Below are 18,994 nucleotides of genomic sequence, written 5' to 3'. Positions count from 1 at the left end.
AACCTGGACGTCCATAAATCCATGGGCCCTGATGGGATGCACCCGTGGGTGCTGAGGGAGCTGGCGGAAGTCATTGCTAGGCCACTCTCCATCATCTTTGCTAAGTCGTGGGCAACGGGAGAGGTGCCTGAGGACTGGAGGAAAGCAAATGTCACTCCAGTCTTCAAAAAGGGCAGGAAGGAGGACCCGGGTAACTATAGACCGGTCAGCCTCACCTCCATCCCCGGAAAGGTGATGGAGCAACTTGTTCTTGGTGCTGTCTCTAGGCACATCAAGGATAGGGGGATCATTAGGGGCACTCAGCATGGCTTCACCAACGGGAAGTCTTCAACCAACTTGATAGCCTTTTATGAGGATGTTACCCGGTGGATAGATGATGGTAAAGCTGTGGATGTGGTCTATCTCGATTTCAGTAAAGCGTTTGACACGGTCTCCCACAGCATCCTCGCAGCTAAACTGGGGAAGTGTGGTCTGGATGATCGGGTAGTGAGGTGGATTGTGAACTGGCTGAAGGAAAGAAGCCAGAGAGTAGTGGTCAGCGGGACAGAGTCCAGTTGGAGGTCTGTGTCTAGCGGAGTTCCGCAAGGGTCGGTTCTGGGACCAGTTCTATTCAATATATTCATTAATGACTTGGATGAGGGATTAGAGTGCGCTGTCAGCAAGTTCGCTGATGACACAAAACTGGGAGGAGTGGCTGACACACCGGAAGGCTGCGCAGCCATTCAGAGAGACCTGGACAGGCTGGAGAGTTGGGCGGGGAGAAATTTAATGAAATATAACAAGGGCAAGTGTAGAGTCCTGCATCTGGGCAAGAACAACCCCATGTACCAGTACAAGTTGGGGGCAGAGCTGTTGGAGACCAGTGTAGGGGAAAGGGACCTGGGGGTCCTAGTGGCCAACAGGATGACCATGAGCCAGCAGTGTGCCCTTGTGGCCAAGAAGGCCAATGGCATCCTGGGGTGTATTAGAAGGGGTGTGGTCAGCAGGTCGAGAGAGGTTCTCCTCCCCCTCTACTCTGCCCTGGTGAGGCCGCATCTGGAGTATTGTGTCCAGTTCTGGGCCCCTCAGTTCAAGAAGGACAGGGAACTGCTAGAGAGAGTCCAGCGCAGAGCCACGAAGATGATTAAGGGAGTGGAACATCTCCCTTATGAGGAGAGGCTGAGGGAGCTGGGTCTCTTTAGCTTGGAGAAGAGGAGACTGAGGGGTGACCTCATTAATGTTTATAAATATGTAAAGGGCAAGTGTCAAGAGGATGGAGCCAGGCTCTTCTCAGTGACATCCCTTGACAGGACAAGGGGCAATGGGTGCAAGCTGGAGCACAGGAGGTTCCACTTAAATTTGAGAAAAAACTTCTTTACGGTGAGGGTGACTGAACACTGGAACAGGCTGCCCAGAGAGGTTGTGGAGTCTCCTTCTCTGGAGACATTCAAAACCCGCCTGGACGCGTTCCTGTGTGATATGGTCTAGGCAATCCTGCCCCGGCAGGGGGATTGGACTAGATGATCTTTCGAGGTCCCTTCCAATCCCTGACATTCTGTGATTCTGTGATTCTGTAAATACTAAGCACCAGGGAAATGCACTCTAAGGATTAAGAGAAATCCATTTTATGACTGCTCACTCATACAGACTTAAGTTAAAACAGCGTTTCAGATATTCATGTGTTGTGTGCTCGGAGGGAGAAAGTCCTAAATTAAAATTAGGAAGAACAGTAGTCTTTGTGCTGTGACCAGTGAAAGGAAATAGATGTATGGGATGTGATATTGTAGACAACCTTTTAATCTTGATTAATGGGAGTACCTGCAGAAAAAATAGAGGTGGTTGGCAAAACACTGACGAAATCAATACCACTTTGAAATGATTATGTCTTGCTACATTGTCTGTGCTGTCTACAGTTAAAGAGAGAAGAGTACATGGACATATCTAAGTGTTTAGCCCAGCAACTTGATGTAATGCAAGTAGAACAAGTAAAGGATCAATATATAACTGCTTTTCACTCACAAGACCAAACGATAGTATATTACATCAAATCAGCATGGGAATTGATCATCCTTTCCCTGTCTGCCTCCAGATCCTGTCAAATGAAAATCTGGCTTAAATAAGTCCTTGTTAGTGAGTCAGGATATCTAAAATCAAATATTTAATATATGTCACAGTTACTTGATGAAAATACTGACTGGTTTGCTAGGAGCTTCAGCACCCACTTTGGACATAGTAATTAAAATGATAATGGAGACAGTCCACTTAAATGCTTCATCTCTTTCGGGATTCAGAGGCCTGCGAAAGCCACTTGGTAAGTCTCGGCTTTTCTCTGTACTGTCTCATCTATGGAGGAGAATTTCTGAAGGCCGGATTTTTTCTGCTGGTGTGGTTTGTTGGTGCCATGGATGCCAACTGAGCCACAGGATGTTCTTCCACGTGGGTTTAAGCTCGCCATTGCTGAAATAATCATTGTGCCTTCAGTTCAATGAGCTAATTTTACCTGGTGAAGTCCAGCTTGTGATTGCCCTGTATGCAGCAGAGGTAGGGATGTGTTCCAACATTGGAAATGTCTGCAGATAAAATTTTATTTTTGCTATAACGCTCATTACAGCACAGAGTAAAGAACACTCTAATAAAACTTGTTGATGAGTTTTATACTTATAATAGTAACTCTGTAGAAAAAGTAACATGGAAAGGTTTTTGTTAGCTGCTGGTGTATATTTTCAGAAAAAAAAAAGTGAACACTCCCAGCTAAAACTCTCTTTAAGAATTTGGAAGCTCTGTAGAGGGGAGCTGATGAAACAGTTGTTCATCATTCCAAAACCTGCACCCTTGCTTAATTCTAATAATAGTTATACATAAACTGCTCTGTGCTTTCTTTTTGTTTTTTTTTTTTTCATTGAGTGTTTAACAACTTCTGAATTTAAGAATTTTAAAGCAAAATATTTCTGCTAATGAAATAACCCGTTAATGATGTTGTCACAGGTTTTAGAAATTATTTCCAAAAATATACCCTATCCTTCTTTGATAATTAGGAGTTATCATTATCTGCCCTTCAGTATTTTTTTTTTTTAAAAAAAAGCTATTTAAAGTTGAAGTCATTCGTACATGAACATGGTTATCACTAAAGATGAAGAAAGTAATCTGTTCAGGTCATTGGACATCCATCATCGACACGTACGTAACTGCACAATCTCTGTGTCATCACTGTCAGCTCCTGCATGAAGCAGTACCTTTTCCATCGTGCTGATGGATGCGGATGCACATTCTCAGCTCTGACCTCAAACTGCCGTAACAATGCTGCAACACACTTCTCACATATTTTTCCTAAACAGGTCATTACACATGACTGCATCTTACACAGAAACATGTCTTAATATATAATAAAAATTCCTTAACCATAATGTGTTTCTCACTTCAAAACTAATACCTTTGAAAATGAAGTAAAATCATGAAATAGAAAATTAGAAAAATGGCCAATTGGAGACAGCTGTACAGCAGTGACTCAAGATGGTTATTAACCTGTACTGGTTTTATCTGTCCTTTCCAATTCACAGGCTCTGATCACTCTCTGTTATCTCTGCTTCTTGCTGTTACAATTAGCAGTGATAGATTCTACTGTAATTAATTTATAAAAAGTAAGTCTCATGGAGAAAAGGGCTGAAGGACGAAGGCCTTTGCAAATGGGTATCTGGCAGCTATCAGCTGCCAGCAAAGGTGTGGTGTATCCCAGCAGTGTGAGCCTTATAGCCTGCTTCAGAGGCACAGTAAGTACTGGGCTTTGGTGTGAGGAACTGCACGTAGATATGGCTGTGGTACGGTGGGCAAAAATTGAGATGAGGCTCTTAGGTATGTTTAAAGAACACAGCGTTATTCTCAGTCTGCTTTCTGCGCTAAGTAGCTGATGCTAATTAAAAAGGTCAAGCGTTTCCTGTAAAAGCAGGCGTCTGCTTCAGATTTCTGGCAGAAGGAAGAAGGGTCAAACCGTCTTATTGTAGACTTTCCTCTTTTTTGAATGGAACAATGCGCAGCACTTTACTCTCTCCCTATTAAAAGGAAAACATCGCCTGTAACGGTATTTGAACTTTTTAAAAAAAATCCGATCGATTTGAAGTTTGTTGAGTTTTTCTCTTGATGATGGTACCTCTGTCTGAAGTCTCAGCTTATGTGTCATCAGAGCCTGGCTGATACCTTTCGTTGGGTGCCGAGTGTACCTGCAAGTGGGTTCAGAGTCTAATCCGAGCTGGTGAGGGTATTTGTTGCTTGGCCACTGGGTTGTGATGCCATTCAGCTTGAAATTGAAGAGTTCTCTGCTTTGGTGTTTATTTTGTTATTTAAATATTATGATAAATGTACATGAAATGGAAATATTTTGGTGTGAGTATTCCGATTTCATAAACATTCACTGGCTCTTCATAGCTGTTAGTGTTAGGTTTGTGCTGAGTCTAGGAAATACTATTTTTATTAGCGTGCTAGTGGGCATAAGATTAGAGAATTGCTTTAAATGCTTTCTTTTGGTAGGGAAAAATGCAGAAATGAGACCGTCTCACTCTTAGCTAAATTCTGATTTGTTTGAGTTTGGTAGATGAGGGAGAAGGGAACAGACCCTGAGGTCTGGTGTTTGCATCCTCCGGGGAATAGTCTGTCACCCTTCGGATGTGGGCCGGGAAGGAAGCATGCTAAGTGGTTCCAGTGAAATGCAATTTTTTTTCTCTCTTCTTCAAACATCCACTAAAATACATAAGATGCTGCTTTTTTTCATTGGAGGAGTGGCAAGAATGAAATTCCAGTGTGAATCTTTCTCAAGGACATAAGGGATTAATATGTCTTAAAATAGACACCATCAGCTTAGAAATGTATTTTCCACATTTGAGTATGATGAATTTTGCAGTGAAAAGATTGGGAAAAAAATGGTATTTTCTCCGTTCTTCCAGCTTCTTTGTGGATTTTGAGATAACTTGTTTACAAGATACTTAAATTCTGCAGAATCTTAAGCACCGTTGCGGTTTTATGTGCTTAAGTAGTCATGCATGCTTCCATTTTGCAGGGTTATTTTAAATTCTGGTCATTGCATGGCACCACAAACTTTTTTGCTCGTAGGACCACGAGGCAGCCTGGAGGTGGGCAGCGAGCTCGGGGAGGGCGGGGGGCACAACCTGCCTTCAGGAGGGGTGACGGTGGAAGAGTTTCAACTATGTGCTTCAGGGCATAGGTGTCTTTGTGATTTGTCTCTTCCTTTTTCTGAGTCTCCAGCAGCAAGGGTTTTCTTCTTTTAATTCAGCAGATTGTGTTCTGCCAGCTTGGTTAATAACTCAGGCATTTGGTGCTGGGGGTCCAGAGCAAACTGTGGCAGAAGGACCGAACTTGCCAGCTCTGGACGTGTAAGGGAGCAGTTGAGCATATGCAGCCCTCCCTCCCACTGACGGGCAGTGACGGCAGCATTGCCAGAGGAATGAGCAGGGCATATTGTTTCTCTTGTATGCCTGATTATTTATTTATGCATCCCGATTCATGATAGCATAATAACAGACTTGAAACAATAAGATAATTATTTTGCTCCTTGGGTGGTTAAAATTAACTGTGCTCATTGCATATTTATTCAGTAAAAAGATACAAGACGTTTAGTAATTGCCCAGAAATTCATTATCTGTATAATGTTCTGTTTCTAAATGTGTATTGCTTGACCATTAATCTGTGCCAACAGCAAGCACACAGCAATATCTGATGTAATTAGTTTTCCCCTTACATGCCAAGGAGAACATCTGGGCTAATTGCATGTTGTTGACAGAAGTTGCTGTTCTAATGGGGGTCCCTGTTTGTGCACACACACACTCATTATACATACAAACATACTCCTCGTTTCGGTTTATCCTCAAGCGAAGTGGTAGTTCTTACTGATGAGATACTCCCAGTGATTTGTTACTGGGGTCATACAATGTCTGTGGGCAGCATTAGTAAATATTAGCAGGAATAATATGCTCTCCTTTGAAACAGAAACAAACCAACCTGTAATGCTGCTTCTTCTGTTTTATTTTTCCAGCCACCACTGGTCCAAGCGATTTTCAGTGGCGATCCAGAAGAGATACGGATGTTGATCTACAAAACTGAGGATGTCAACGCCTTGGTATGTGACTTGGCCTGTTATATACCTGTGATACGTAAGCACCATGCTTATGAACTGTTGCATTGACAGTGTTAATCATGTCCTTAGTAATTAATACATAACAGAATGGAAATTATTTGGAAGTTAGAGATTTGGGGCTTCAGTGGAATCCTAATTAGTAGTCTGAAATATAATTATCTCTAGCAGGTGACTTTAAATTTTCTAAGCGTATGGTAATTATTCCAAATGTGCAGGTCAGTCAGGGACATTGTTTTTTCTCTTACAGAGAAAATGAATGAAAACAGCTGAAAGCTGCATATTTTTACTCTCTGTAGAGTTTCCTTTTATGAAGAGTCTTTGCAGATTGGGAGCTGTTATTCAGCATTTGACTGTACTTGAAATAAAGCTTCACTATAGGTCTCAGCAATGAGAGTAAGGAAGCAGTATCTTGGCCACGATTTGCCCACAAAGGAATTACTATTCTCCAGATTGGCTTATTCTAGCCAGAATAATGGTAAGCAGCTGTAAACAAGTAGTAGTTAAGTGTTTTGGCAGTGAAAAAAAATCTCCATTGCAAGTTGGTCTTTTTGCAGAAGTTGTTTTCTTTTTTTCCCCTTCTTTGATTTTTAACTTAAATCTGTACTGTTGGAAATGAACCCTGCCAGTTTTCACTACAGTCTGTGGCCTCTGACAGTGGTGAGAATATAAAGCAGAAGCAGAATGGTGATTTCCAAGCGTTTCCTGGGCTTTGGAAAGAACCTTCCTTTTCTTCATGTCTTTCTCTGACATAAAGTTTATTCATAGCTAACTCCAGCAGTTTGCTGGAGCAGTCCTAGCACTGTGGCTTTTGCAGGCAGTGGGGTCTGACCATCTGGTTCAGAGCTGCAGAAAGGAACCGGAGAAGTGATCCTACAATCTGGTTAGCTGGGGCTCCACTCCCTTCTCTGTCAAGTGGAAGGAAAGACTTGCTGCTGTTTTAAATGGGGGATCTGATCAAAGAAGACCTTATAATTATCAGTACCTGGTTGTTTTCTTGAAACAAGTTCCTAAAAGTACTTTCTTAAAGCATCATCTCCCTTGAGTTTCCTCCATTTGTTTTCCCTGACGGTCTTAAAAAAACAAAGAAAAAACCAAAACCAACCAACTAAAACCAAGCTGCTAGATAAGCATGATAGTCCTAAAATTTCCTCCGTATTTCATGTTGGTTTTTCAAAATAGCATTCCCTATACACGGTTATTGTAGCCTTCTCAAATGTTTTTATGTCCTTTGGCTGCAAGTGTGGTAGTGATAGTGGCTAGGGAGATGCTCTGAACTGTCAGATGTGATATTAAATGAAGAATATGTATTTTACAGATGAGTACCATAGTACTTAATAGAAAAAGTCATTGGAACTTGAATGGTCTTGCCCAGAGTCCTGTTTAAGATGCTAAAAGTCCATCCAAGAATGCTTTGCCTGAACAGCTGTTTTGTCAGAAGCAAAAACCAAAGGTGTTCATTGGAATAATTAGAAAAATACTGGTCAACACGAATTTGGAGGATTGTGTTCTGGATGGTGATTGCAGACAAGTGTCAAATGCCTAAAATGTCACTAAAGAAAGATCAAAAGATAACGTTTTCCCCCCTTGCGCTGTAAGCTGGCAATTTGCACCGTGTGCTTACGTTTCTATTTTAAGGGTGTTCTTAATTACTTCCATGTTAGTGTTTCTCTGGTGCTTGGTTGCTCACGTGAGAGGAAACTCTGACAGTGTTTGGCAGCGATTTGTCCTTTGTTGATCGTTTTAGTTAGCTGTGTTAATGTTGGAATAGTTCAAATACAGGTAGGACGGTGAAACGAAATAAAACCCTGTTTTTGCAGCAAGCTTTGGGGATTTCTGAAGTTTTTAGAATTGTTTTTTGGAATCTGCGGCAAGAGAGGTATTTGGAAGGCAGAAGAAAAAAGCACATGGAGAAACTATGCAAAGTTAGGGATGTATATGCATACTTCCTAAGAGAAAATTAGTCTCAGAGGAAAGAGTTTAGAGCAAATCAGAAGTTTAGAAGGTTACTTTTTTTTTTTTTTTTTTTCTGTCTGGTAAAATAATTAGTATCTTTCTAAGCCGGGAAGTGTATGTTGGTGGAAATGGCTACGTTCTGGATGCTGCTATAATTATGACTTCTATTTTGCAACAAAGTGAAAGCTGTAACTGTTTGGCTTAGAAGTGTGGTTTTAGTTCATTCTGCCACCATAAGGGTCGCTTTGACCTCTCTAGTCCCTAGCCGTGCTTTGGGGGACCATGGTGCTACTTTTGGACCCTGGGGGCATGGACAGCATTCCACTTGGCTGGCGGTGAGCGATGCCCTACCACCGAGTACTGAGCACACGTTATTTCCGTGGGAAATGTGGTCTGTCTGTGGGCAATGTTCAGCAGTCGGTTTTCCCAGGGCATTTGGGTTATGGGGTTGGACCATCCAAACCACCAGACTAAAGACCAGGTAGATATCCTCTACACTTGCCTTTCAGTACATTTAGAAATATCAGGGTGATCGTACTATGTGTGTGTCGGTGGGGATTTTTGGGGGTGATTTTTTACTTGGGAAGAGTGAGAGGGAATGACCCCCAGGATCTAGGGATTATTCTGGATCCAGTGGTAACCCCTGGTTAGCTGTGATTTGTAATACATGCAGCTGTGCAGCACCCTACGTCTGCAGAGCCCAGTCCTTATGTGCGATGTCGTGATTTTCTACTAAACCAAAATCCTTCCTGTAAAATTTCCATTTTCATCTCAGTCTTCCAGTTTAGTTTCCCTTCAGAAATTCCAAGGTCAAATAAAAAAGGAAAAAAACCCCTTCCAGTGTTCTTACCCATAACTGATGAGATGTTTGCAAGCCAAACCAGCCATTTCTTTCCCTCCGTTTTTATTCTTTGTCATTTCTTTGTCCCCTAATGCTGCTTTTTCTCTTGGATAAAACCCTAAAAACCAAAATATATGCAAAACTTTGATTTCCCCAGAACGTCTTCTATTGCATTCATATTTTTAGGAGAGTAAACGATATACACACACCATCCCCAATCAGTGTGACTGTTGAAGGCAACATCTGCTTTCCCAAAACTTAATTGCTTCTGTTTCTGCTGTTGGGGCATGGTTGCTGATAGTGATCCACGTAGCCTCTTTGCTCGACGCTTTGCCAGCTGGAGAAGCTGCTGCTTCTCACTGCTCATTGGTGTCGAGAGCTGCTTGGGCAAATGCTTCCTCACCCACTTATGCCAAAATGAGACAGGTTAGAAGGAGGTAATGGTTTAGCTGAATTTGTCTCGTTGTCATTGAAGCAGAGCCAGCGGATCGAAGTGGGCTGCAGTCACTCCTTATGGGTTTGAGCCATGTGGAGGTGTAGTGACCCTTGGCATCGCCTGCCCATTTCTAGCTTTGGAGCAGGGCTGCAGAAGAACAAGTAGTGGCACCGGCAGAGATTGCAAGGCCTTACACACAGGAGCACGTATTATTTAGAGGGTAGTTTATTACAGGATAAGGCAGGCAAGAAGGAAGTCCTTGTGGGAGGTGTGGATGTGTGCTGTTTATGGCGTCTTTTTCTCATCCTGCTTGGTAAGGCACAGATTTGCAGGACTGCCTTTGTTAGGAGGATTCAGCTTTACCCAGGTCGTCACACGCACACACACAAAAGCGATACGTATGTCTGTAGTATTGCTAAGCATGCTTTTTGAGATGGCACGAGCGCTGGAGGGTACAAGTGCGCACACGTTTAGGATTGTGAGTCTGAAAGGCTTTGCATGCTTGGGATAGCTAATGTGAAAACCAGCTTGTCGTTCAGTTTGGAGTGACATGCTTGACTTGGGACTGAGAGAGACCGTAGTGTGGTATTTCAGTAATCTTGGGAACCAGATCCTTGTCTCTGCTCTCGTCCAAGGAATGATGATTTTCTTTTTGGCACCGTGGAGTCTCACAGGAGAATAAAGCTATCCTGGAAGTACCTGTGCCTCTTCTAGATGTAATTCTGCGGTGCTGGAAAGTCTTCTGGAGGATTTATTCAAGAACTTGGAAGCCTGCTGCTTTGACACAATATGACAGTTTGGTGCTCGCTAATAGCTGTGTTTTCAGTGGGTATTTAGCCTCTAATAGTGCTGATGATGTGCTGTTAATTCAAGTGGGAAGTGATGGAGAATATTTTTTTTTTCTACAGAAGGAGATTATGAACAATGCTCAGGAATGTAAGGAAACTGAATACTAAAATTGCATTGACGTTTGTGATGCAAGGCAACCAGCATGACTTTAGTTTAAAAGAAATATTTTTTCTTTTAGAAAATGAATAGGATTTTTTATATTTTATAAAGAAGATGTTTGAACTATGAAGAAGATCCTGCTGGAGTTTACTGAGTGTCTGAAATATTGCGAGTTGCTTTTTACAGCATGCTAGTATACTAGTGGGTACTAAGTTTTATATATATCTCTATATATATCTGTCTGTGCTGGTGAGTCATGTAATTGTTGTTCTCAAAATGTTTGAGACACTTAAGGATGTACAGGCCATTAAAAGATCATGGCAGGGTTTGGCTATAGCTGCTCTATTTTCTCCAAAGGCAGCAACGTCAGCCTGAAATACCTGAATTTTCTAAATCTGCTTTTCCCATCAACTCATGAGTGATGTATGCTCCCATGCCATCAACCCACTGCAAAGTCAATATTGCATTTATAAAAAAGGAGGAGTTATTTAACTCTAGCTTTTGAGCCTTACACTGGAAACTCACTGCTATAAGCTTTAAAATATTTCCATTAATTTAGGATAACAGTTTCCACAGTCTCAATCAAGTAATTAATTTAAAAAATTATCTTTTTCTAGCATGAAAGCTACTGTCAGACTTGTGGAAGGAAAGTGTTAGATGGGGGAGGAGAGGGAAGATAACTTTTCTTGTCTCTAGAAGATCAAAGTATTTGCCTCTTCCACCTCATGGGCACTTGGCAATTAAGGACTCAGTCCAGAAAAATCTTCGTTTCTGAGGCTAAGCTGAAGACTGAGGGGATGAGAGGTGCTGGAACTAGGATCTGCAGTTTGAGACGGGAACTTCTGTGCTTGGTAACAGCAGAAGAGCGAGCACCAGGCATAAGGTACACAGCTTGACTTTCACCTCCCAGCTGGTGCTTGCAGTTAAGTCTTTCGATTTGCTTTGTGAATTACACGCTTTACTAAAAGAATCTGTGAGAGGGAGGAAATCCTGAAGCGTCTGAGATTTTCTTTGCACAGCATCAACTTCTGGCTCTGAATGGTTGTAAATAGCCCAAGAGGTAGCTGCTCATTTGCTTTCAGCCTCTTCAGTATTTCCTAACCAGTTGCCAATATTTAATTTTCCTGAAGTCAAGTTGTATCTGAATGTTTGGGTTTTTTAATGGTACCAGCTACTTTGTGCTATTTAAATAAGGTATGATCAGATCTAAGTGTAGTTAATGAGCAGGAGGTTTCTTTCTGTTATTGTTTTGTTTAGCCTGGTATCAATGGAACTTGTAGCCGTTCGTGTGCCTCTAGTATAGTTCAGTTTATTCTGCCACCCAGGCAGATCGCTGGCCGCTTGGAGGTGGTGGGAATCCAAACCCTTCTTACTAGGGACACTTCGTTAACTCGGTTTCTGTGGCGCTTCCTTTGGTGCTGACCTATTCCTGTTGGCTGCTTAGGCAGTTTGGTGACAAAAAGAGGATACGGGTATTTATTTTTTGTAGCAGTTGCACTTGTATTTTAATAGTAAATAACTTTGTCCCAATCATCTTCTGATCTGAACAGCTGCAGCTGACACAAAAGTTCAAATCCATTATGTACTTTGAGATGTAGGCTGTGTTGAGCAGAAACTGTTGGCCTTTTTTGTAATGTGCCTGAATATTTTACACATGCTGATATGATTCATTCGAGCCCCAGTTCTGCTAATCTTCGTGTACTCTGGGGCTCTGATCCAATAAAGCACTTAAGGACCAGCCTAACTTTAAGCCTGTGAAGGGCCTTATCAGTGTCACTGTGATCACTTGAACAGTTTAAGCATGTGTTGAGTGTTTTTCTTGCTGAGGCCTTCTGTCCTCGATTGCCTGTTTGTTAAATTCTTAATTTCCTTTATCTGTACTTTTTTTTTAAAAAAATGTGTACAGATAGTGTTAAAATGCAGCATCATCTTATCTGTGAACTAATGTAAGTCACTAATACAGTTCTGGGGAGAGAGTGTTTCTCTCATCTCAGCACGATTTTCTAGCCATTGTTTAGCTTATCTGTTGTCTCTTACTGACCTTTTGTTCCTCTGAGAACTGCACTTGAAGCAGGTCTGATTATTTGTCTTAATGCTATTTGTAATCCTGTTACCATTTCTTCCCCCCACCTCCTTTCCTTGCCTTGATAATGTGTGTTCAGGTTTGGGGTACTGCCAGACCTTTCCCTGACATGACAAATTTTCTTTTTATTCCCCCCTCTCTCTCTGTAGCCTTCAGTTTTTAGATCATTATTAATTTACTTATTTACTACTTCTGCTACCATCATGCCACAAGGACACCTGTAGCTGAATAGACGTTAGTCCACGGGCCAGAGACAAAGCCAGTGAGCTATTTAAGTCGTGTTGGAGGTGGTACACGGCTTGAGGAGGACACGAGGAGCGTGGTTGGATGCCCCAGCTCCTCTCTTTCTCTGTCAGGCTTGTGTAGAGCCTAAACACGAACCTGAGGATGTTCCTCCATTAAGTTGCTCAACTGCACGCTCAGCTGCAGGCGTTGTATGCCGACTTTGCCCCGCCAAACTCCTGAAAATGTTGCCTGTAGGGCTCTTCCATGTGTTTTAAATTTTCTGTATGGGACATTGGGTTTTTTCGTCTGCAGGTTCATGTGAGGGCGAACTCTGATTTGTGCCTGGTTGTGATAAATGAGGAAATTTTTGGGTTTTTCTTCTTCTTGGAGAAATTAAGCTTAAATTCAGTTGTATGACTAAACCCATCTTTCTGTGAAGACTTGATTCTCACTTAATTTGATAGGATTTTGCATTAATTCTAAAAAGTGAAAGCTGAGAATACTTACAGAGAGTTATATGTTACAGAAGGATAAAAATTCTACTTTTCTGTTTCATGTCCTTTACTCCCTCAGTTATCAAATTTCCATCAGATTTACAGTTTGGTATAAAATATTGCTTATAATCAATAAAGCACTGAATAGCCATGGTTCCTTGATCACAGAATCACAGAATGTTAGGGATTGGAAGGGACCTCGAAAGATCATCTAGTCCAATCCCCCTGCCGGAGCAGGATTGCCTAGACCATATCACACAGGAACGCGTCCAGGCGGGTTTTGAATGTCTCCAGAGAAGGAGACTCCACAACCTCTCTGGGCAGCCTGTTCCAGTGTTCGGTCACCCTCACCGTAAAGAAGTTTTTCCTCATATTTATGTGGAACCTCCTGTGTTCCAGCTTGCACCCATTGCCCTTTGTCCTGTCAAGGGATGTCACTGAGAAGAGCCTGGCTCCATCCTCATGACACTTGCCCTTTACATATTTATAAACATTAATGAGGTCACCCCTCAGTCTCCTCTTTCCAAGCTAAAGAGACCCAGCTCCCTCAGCCTCTCCTCATAAGGGAGATGTTCCACTCCCTTAATCATCTTCGTGGCTCTGCGCTGGACTCTCTCTAGCAGTTCCCTGTCCTTCTTGAACTGAGGGGCCCAGAACTGGACACAATATTCGAGATGCGGCCTCACCAGGGCAGAGTAGAGGGGGAGGAGAACCTCTCTCGACCTGCTAACCACACCCCTTCTAATACACCCCAGGATGCCACTGGCCTTCTTGGCCACAAGGGCACATTGCTGGCTCATAGTCATCCTGCTGTCCACTAGGACCCCCATCTGATTTTCTGATACAGAAAATCACATGGTCTTGTTAGCATTCAACTCAAACTACTCTGTTCTGTTGCCAAACTTGGCTGTGTTGCAAGAAGCTGCTGCAAAATTTATCACTGACAGGTACAGTAGCTATTACAAATACTGCATTGTGCTAAAGGAGATTCATGCATTAAAATGACCAAGCTAAAAAATAAATAAAACCAGTTCTATTTCTGTATAAATGTTCGATCAGTCTTAACATATTTGCCATGGGTAGTCTTAGGATAGGTAATATGAAGCAATACTGATGAAAGGTCTCGTACGCGCTCATGTAGCCTGTAAAAGCTAGTACATGGTGGATTGTGTTTTAGGAGCTGAACATAGGAGAGAATCCAGCTTGTGATTTTGGTTCCTGAGCGGACACTGCTGGACGGACACTGCTTAATGTTATTTTAATTTGCCTACCATGTGAGGAGGTGAAGTTCTGCAAGGTATCTTTCCCTCTGACCTGTGACAAGTGGGGTGTCACGTAATCTATTTTTGAGTGGTTTATGTTCATGCCCAATGTGTAAGATCAAAACCCACTGCAGCAGAATTCGAGGACTACATACATCATGTATGTTTGAAAAAATGTACAAATCTAAAAATGAAATGTAACTTATTCTCTCTGCCTCTCAGTGCTGGAAAAGAATTTTCAGCATTCACATGACAAATGGTTCTGCCGCGCTGATTTGTCCGCGTTTATAGCGTGCTTTGAAGGTAGTCCAAAGTAGTTGCGGCTGATGACCTCTTAGGCATGTTAAAAGTAATATTTTACTTGACAAGCTCAGAGATATGTTTCAGGGAGAGAGTGTAAATACTGGTAGGGTGTCTGTGTTGGTATCGTTTGCAGAAGGTGTTGAATCTGTTACCAGCTTACAGGAGTTAATGCTGGTAGGTTGTAATTTGGTAAGTTTGATAAATCTCTTAGAACTTTTTCTGTATTAGTGGTTAAGAAATGGAAATGAAATACATTTAGGACTGGAAACAGGGGTAGAATAGCATGATTAGCAGTATTATCAGTTCTTGTGATTTTTGTTGCCCATATTATAATGTTTAGCAGTTTCTTTTAAAGGTCTATGTTCTGGAATCATCTGAATAAAGCAATAAAAGAAAGGGTTTTTGTAAGCGCTGTATTTACACCCCTTGAAGTTAGAAAAGAAAATCTTGAAAATGTGACTCCCTAAGGCTGAAAATTACAGAAATCAAATAAAAGTAGATGTATTTCAGAAGTTGTATATATCATTATTAGCAATTATCTTCTAAGTTTAAAGACACAGCCCTGACTGGTAGTATTTTCTTTATTTGTCTTTAAAAGTCGATCAAGGTATACAAGCCCATTTTGGGCTGCTATAGACAGCAAGGCTGAATGGTGTACAAGAACCTTTGTAGCCCAAGAGGATTGCATCTTGTCCTTGTGTGTGGTTCCAGACTGTTCTCCAGAGATACCCTTCTGAAGAGCCTGGAGTTACACTGTTGATGCAAACTGCATTACAAAGTCTGATGTCCAGAAGCATCTGAACTATGTCACTGCAATACTTAGAGTGGAAAATGTTTCCGAAAGAGACCCAAGGATGATGTCTTTCCTCATTTTAGATTTGATTTGATTTGATCTACCTGTAAACAGGATATCAGAGTAAAGACAGTGTATCTGCAAGGTCTAGTGGAACCAAGTGATAAAGTAGTTGAGGATTATTGGAGGTAAATGTGTTGTTCAGACCTTGAATTTTGTTCTTTCACTGGTTGAGATTGCATTTCAAATTATAAACAGAAATACACATAGAAAAATAAACACTATATATAAATTCATTGCTCTTTAACACTAACGTTTGTAGTTACTGACCATCTTTTGTAACTGGACAATCTATGGTTTTATAGGATGCTGAGAAACGAACTCCTCTTCACGTTGCGTCATTCCTGGGGGATGCAGACATCATTGAGCTTCTCATTTTGTCAGGTAAGGCAGTGTCCCTCTCTGTTATTAACTGTTAAATTAGCTAATTTTAAAGCTGCAAGGAATATCCAGGAAAGCATATATGAGTGAGCTTTGGGCAGTGCCTGTTTCTGAGTTTCATAGAGATGGTTGCAGTTGTTGCAAGCTTAGAAAATATATTTAAATTTGGTGATACAGATGTAAAACCTGCACTGTGACTGAGCGGAATTAATAAAAAAAGCAACTAGTTTTTAAAAACTTCTAAAGCATTCAAACTGACAATATTTGTGGACTCAGAAACTTGCTGAAGTACATCTGGGCTCACGTCCTGGAGTACAAGCCAAGAATTCCTGTTAAGCAAAAATTATTATGGAATAACAGCAAAAAAGTTATGAATAAGTTTGAATGAATTATAAGTGGTATTTACATTAGAAATATGATTCTAAGAGTTGGGAAGTTGATTTGGAGAATAAAAACCGTGCAGTAGGATGTATCTAAACAAATGTAAACCCAAGAACTCAGAAATCAGAGGTAGAAGAACTGGTGTTTTTTGGAACCGATCTGTACTAACAAATACATTTTTGAAATATATGATCTTTTTGTGGGTATAACAAAGATAAATTTGTTTTAAAAAAAGTTTTTGTCTAAACTTTTTATGTTTTTAGGGTAGAAAGATATGTCTGTGTATATATATGTACGTACACACACATATTTTATATTTGTACATTATCTTAAGATACCTTAGTCAAAACAAAAATATATTAAACATTATTTGTAAATGCTTACATTCACCCTTAAAAAGCATAAATCTCTTTGTATATTAGTTTAAATGCTTTTTTGGGGCATTGCCAAAAAGCTCATCCTGTATGTTGTCATCTAATGTTTTAGAATGAGAAATCATGAATAAAAGTAACAGTTCATGTGCATATACAGGGAGCCTGATAGAGGTTTGGGCATAGGTGCTCAAAATGCCTCTATTTATTGCGTGTGGGTGTGACATAAAGACTGAAGTAAAGTCTTAACATTGGGTTAAGAGCTCTTTTGATCCCTCATGCTGCCTCCGCTAATTTAACTTTCCCTGGATTTTTTCTCCTAGCTCGTAGTAGGAATATAATGCTAACCTACCTTTTCAGAAGTGCTGTGAGAAAAAAAATTTCCAAACTGTTGTAGTGACAAAAACCATGATCAAAATGTGTCAGAACAAAGCATAAAGCAGATGTCTCTCAAGAAGTACACATAATTCATGGCAAACTCCTGGATGTGCTTGCAGATTTCAAAGGCGGGGTTTTTCTAAACTGGAGAACTGTAAGGGTAAAGCTTATGGTGGTTTAAGAATGTGGGACTGAAAGGAACCTTATGGTACAAACCCCCCTGCAAGCAGCCTTGCCATGTGATTGGTTTCACAAATGGTTAGACTGCTGCTTCAAATGAGTTGTGTATTCTTTTTAGAAAGTCCTGTGATTGCAAGGCACCTTCTAATTTCCAACCTCGAATATAGAATAATTCAGACTGGAAGGGATTTCTAGAGGTTACCTGATCCAGCCCCCTGCTTAGAGCACCAACCAATTTCAGAGTTAGGTCAGGCTGCTAACCAGTGCCTGCAGATGACATGAATATATTTTTTTGGATTACCAGCCTAACCACACCTGGAGAAGGCAGAAAATGAGAATTCAGTTTGCTGCAGCTATGCATTCCCTCTGTACATTTTTGGGGGCATTTTGAGTTGTCTGATTTCTTAATGAGGGTAACTAGTTGGACATACATCATACATCAGATCTTTCTGCTCTAACCCTGATGCCAGCAGAGTGATTTAAATGAGCATTCCTCCACTGACAGGTTGTGCTTGGGTGAGTTTTCAATATACTAAATGTAAACATGCTTTTCTTCACTGGGAGGTAAGAGTTAATAAACTTTATCTGTGCATGTGTTCTTGCAGTGTGTGTTGTTTGTCACATACTGTTGTTCCATTGTGGTGTGAGAAGATTGTAGGAGCAATGCCTTCTTTCAAGTTTTGCAAGTAATGGCCAAGGCAATATCCACATAAAGAGAAAGGTGAAGCAGTTCTACCCATTTCTCCCCTGAATCCCAATAACATCAAAAAACGTCCTGGTGAACATTCTTGTTTTCTAGCATGTTCCTCATGAAGGAAGGAGACTTTCTAGTGTTCTTCTGGGACACTAGTTCCAGCACATGACTGCCAAAATGTTGCCCACGGGCTATAGGGTTTGTCTGGTCAACAGCATAAAATGCTGGTGATATTTCTTGGTTTTTTTTTTTTTTTAATACATCCAAGTGAGTGTGAGAAACTTATAATGTGGGCTTTTAAAAATTGGACTTTGTGTCAGTGGGACTGTGCTGGGGTTCAGTCTGCAGAAACTGTGTAGATCTTTCCCAACTAGCTCAGCATGAGCCAAAATTAATCTTGTGTTGCATGTTCTACCTATTTGTTGTTCTTTAATCTCTGAAGTATCATTACTCACGATGAGCATCAGTACTTGTATCCAAGAGTACGTTTGGAGGTTTATCAGATTGGGAGGAGCAGATTTATGAGTTATTATAAACACCTCTATTATTGTGATCTCTCCATGGACTGGGCTTCAAAGACAAGAGCAGCATCTTCCCCTTGCTTCATCTCTTCATTCAGTAAACTGTATTAGTAAAAGTGTATCATAAAAGATTAATCTAATCATAACATTTAGTTACATAAGCAGAAAAACTTTGTTATCTGGCTTAAAATGAGAGGGTGTTTTCACAGAGAAAGCACAAAAATGCTTGGTGTTGGCATCAAACAATAATATTCTCAGCATGAGTAGAAGCTAGGAGGAGTAGCAACCCATTGCATTTTGTACAGGGCTCAGGAGGAAAATTAAAGGAAATATGCACATTCTGAGAGTTGTGGCCCATGAACTTGTGGCAGCACAAATAAATGTAGTGTCTAATGAATAAAACTTCTGCCCAGGTGGCTGGAGACAGACCAGAAACGGCTTTCTAGGTAGCCACTGAAGTGGGCTCTGTTTGGAATTGATATAGGAGAGGGAGGGCCAGATCCCTCAACTGGTATGAATCACCCTGGCCCATAAAATGTTAGAGCTAGGTGGATTTACACCAGCTCAAA

The 18,994-nt window shown here is 41.1% G+C and overlaps 1 protein-coding gene across 1 annotated transcript in view; it reads left to right on the top strand.

The window, feature by feature from the left end:
• The window catches only part of ANKRD44 (ankyrin repeat domain 44), a 141,883-nt gene that overhangs the window by 58,777 nt on the left and 64,112 nt on the right, over window positions 1–18,994 (top strand). The window contains exons 2-3 of the mRNA XM_068407361.1: window positions 6,020–6,103; window positions 15,825–15,903. Coding sequence (XP_068263462.1) covers window positions 6,020–6,103; window positions 15,825–15,903 — 163 coding nt within the window. The remainder of the gene's footprint in view (window positions 1–6,019; window positions 6,104–15,824; window positions 15,904–18,994) is intronic.

Source organism: Nyctibius grandis, chromosome 9 (genome assembly GCF_013368605.1).
Source record: "Nyctibius grandis isolate bNycGra1 chromosome 9, bNycGra1.pri, whole genome shotgun sequence".
Classification (NCBI taxonomy): Eukaryota; Metazoa; Chordata; class Aves; order Nyctibiiformes; family Nyctibiidae; genus Nyctibius; species Nyctibius grandis.
This window is presented reverse-complemented; position numbering and strand designations above follow the sequence as displayed.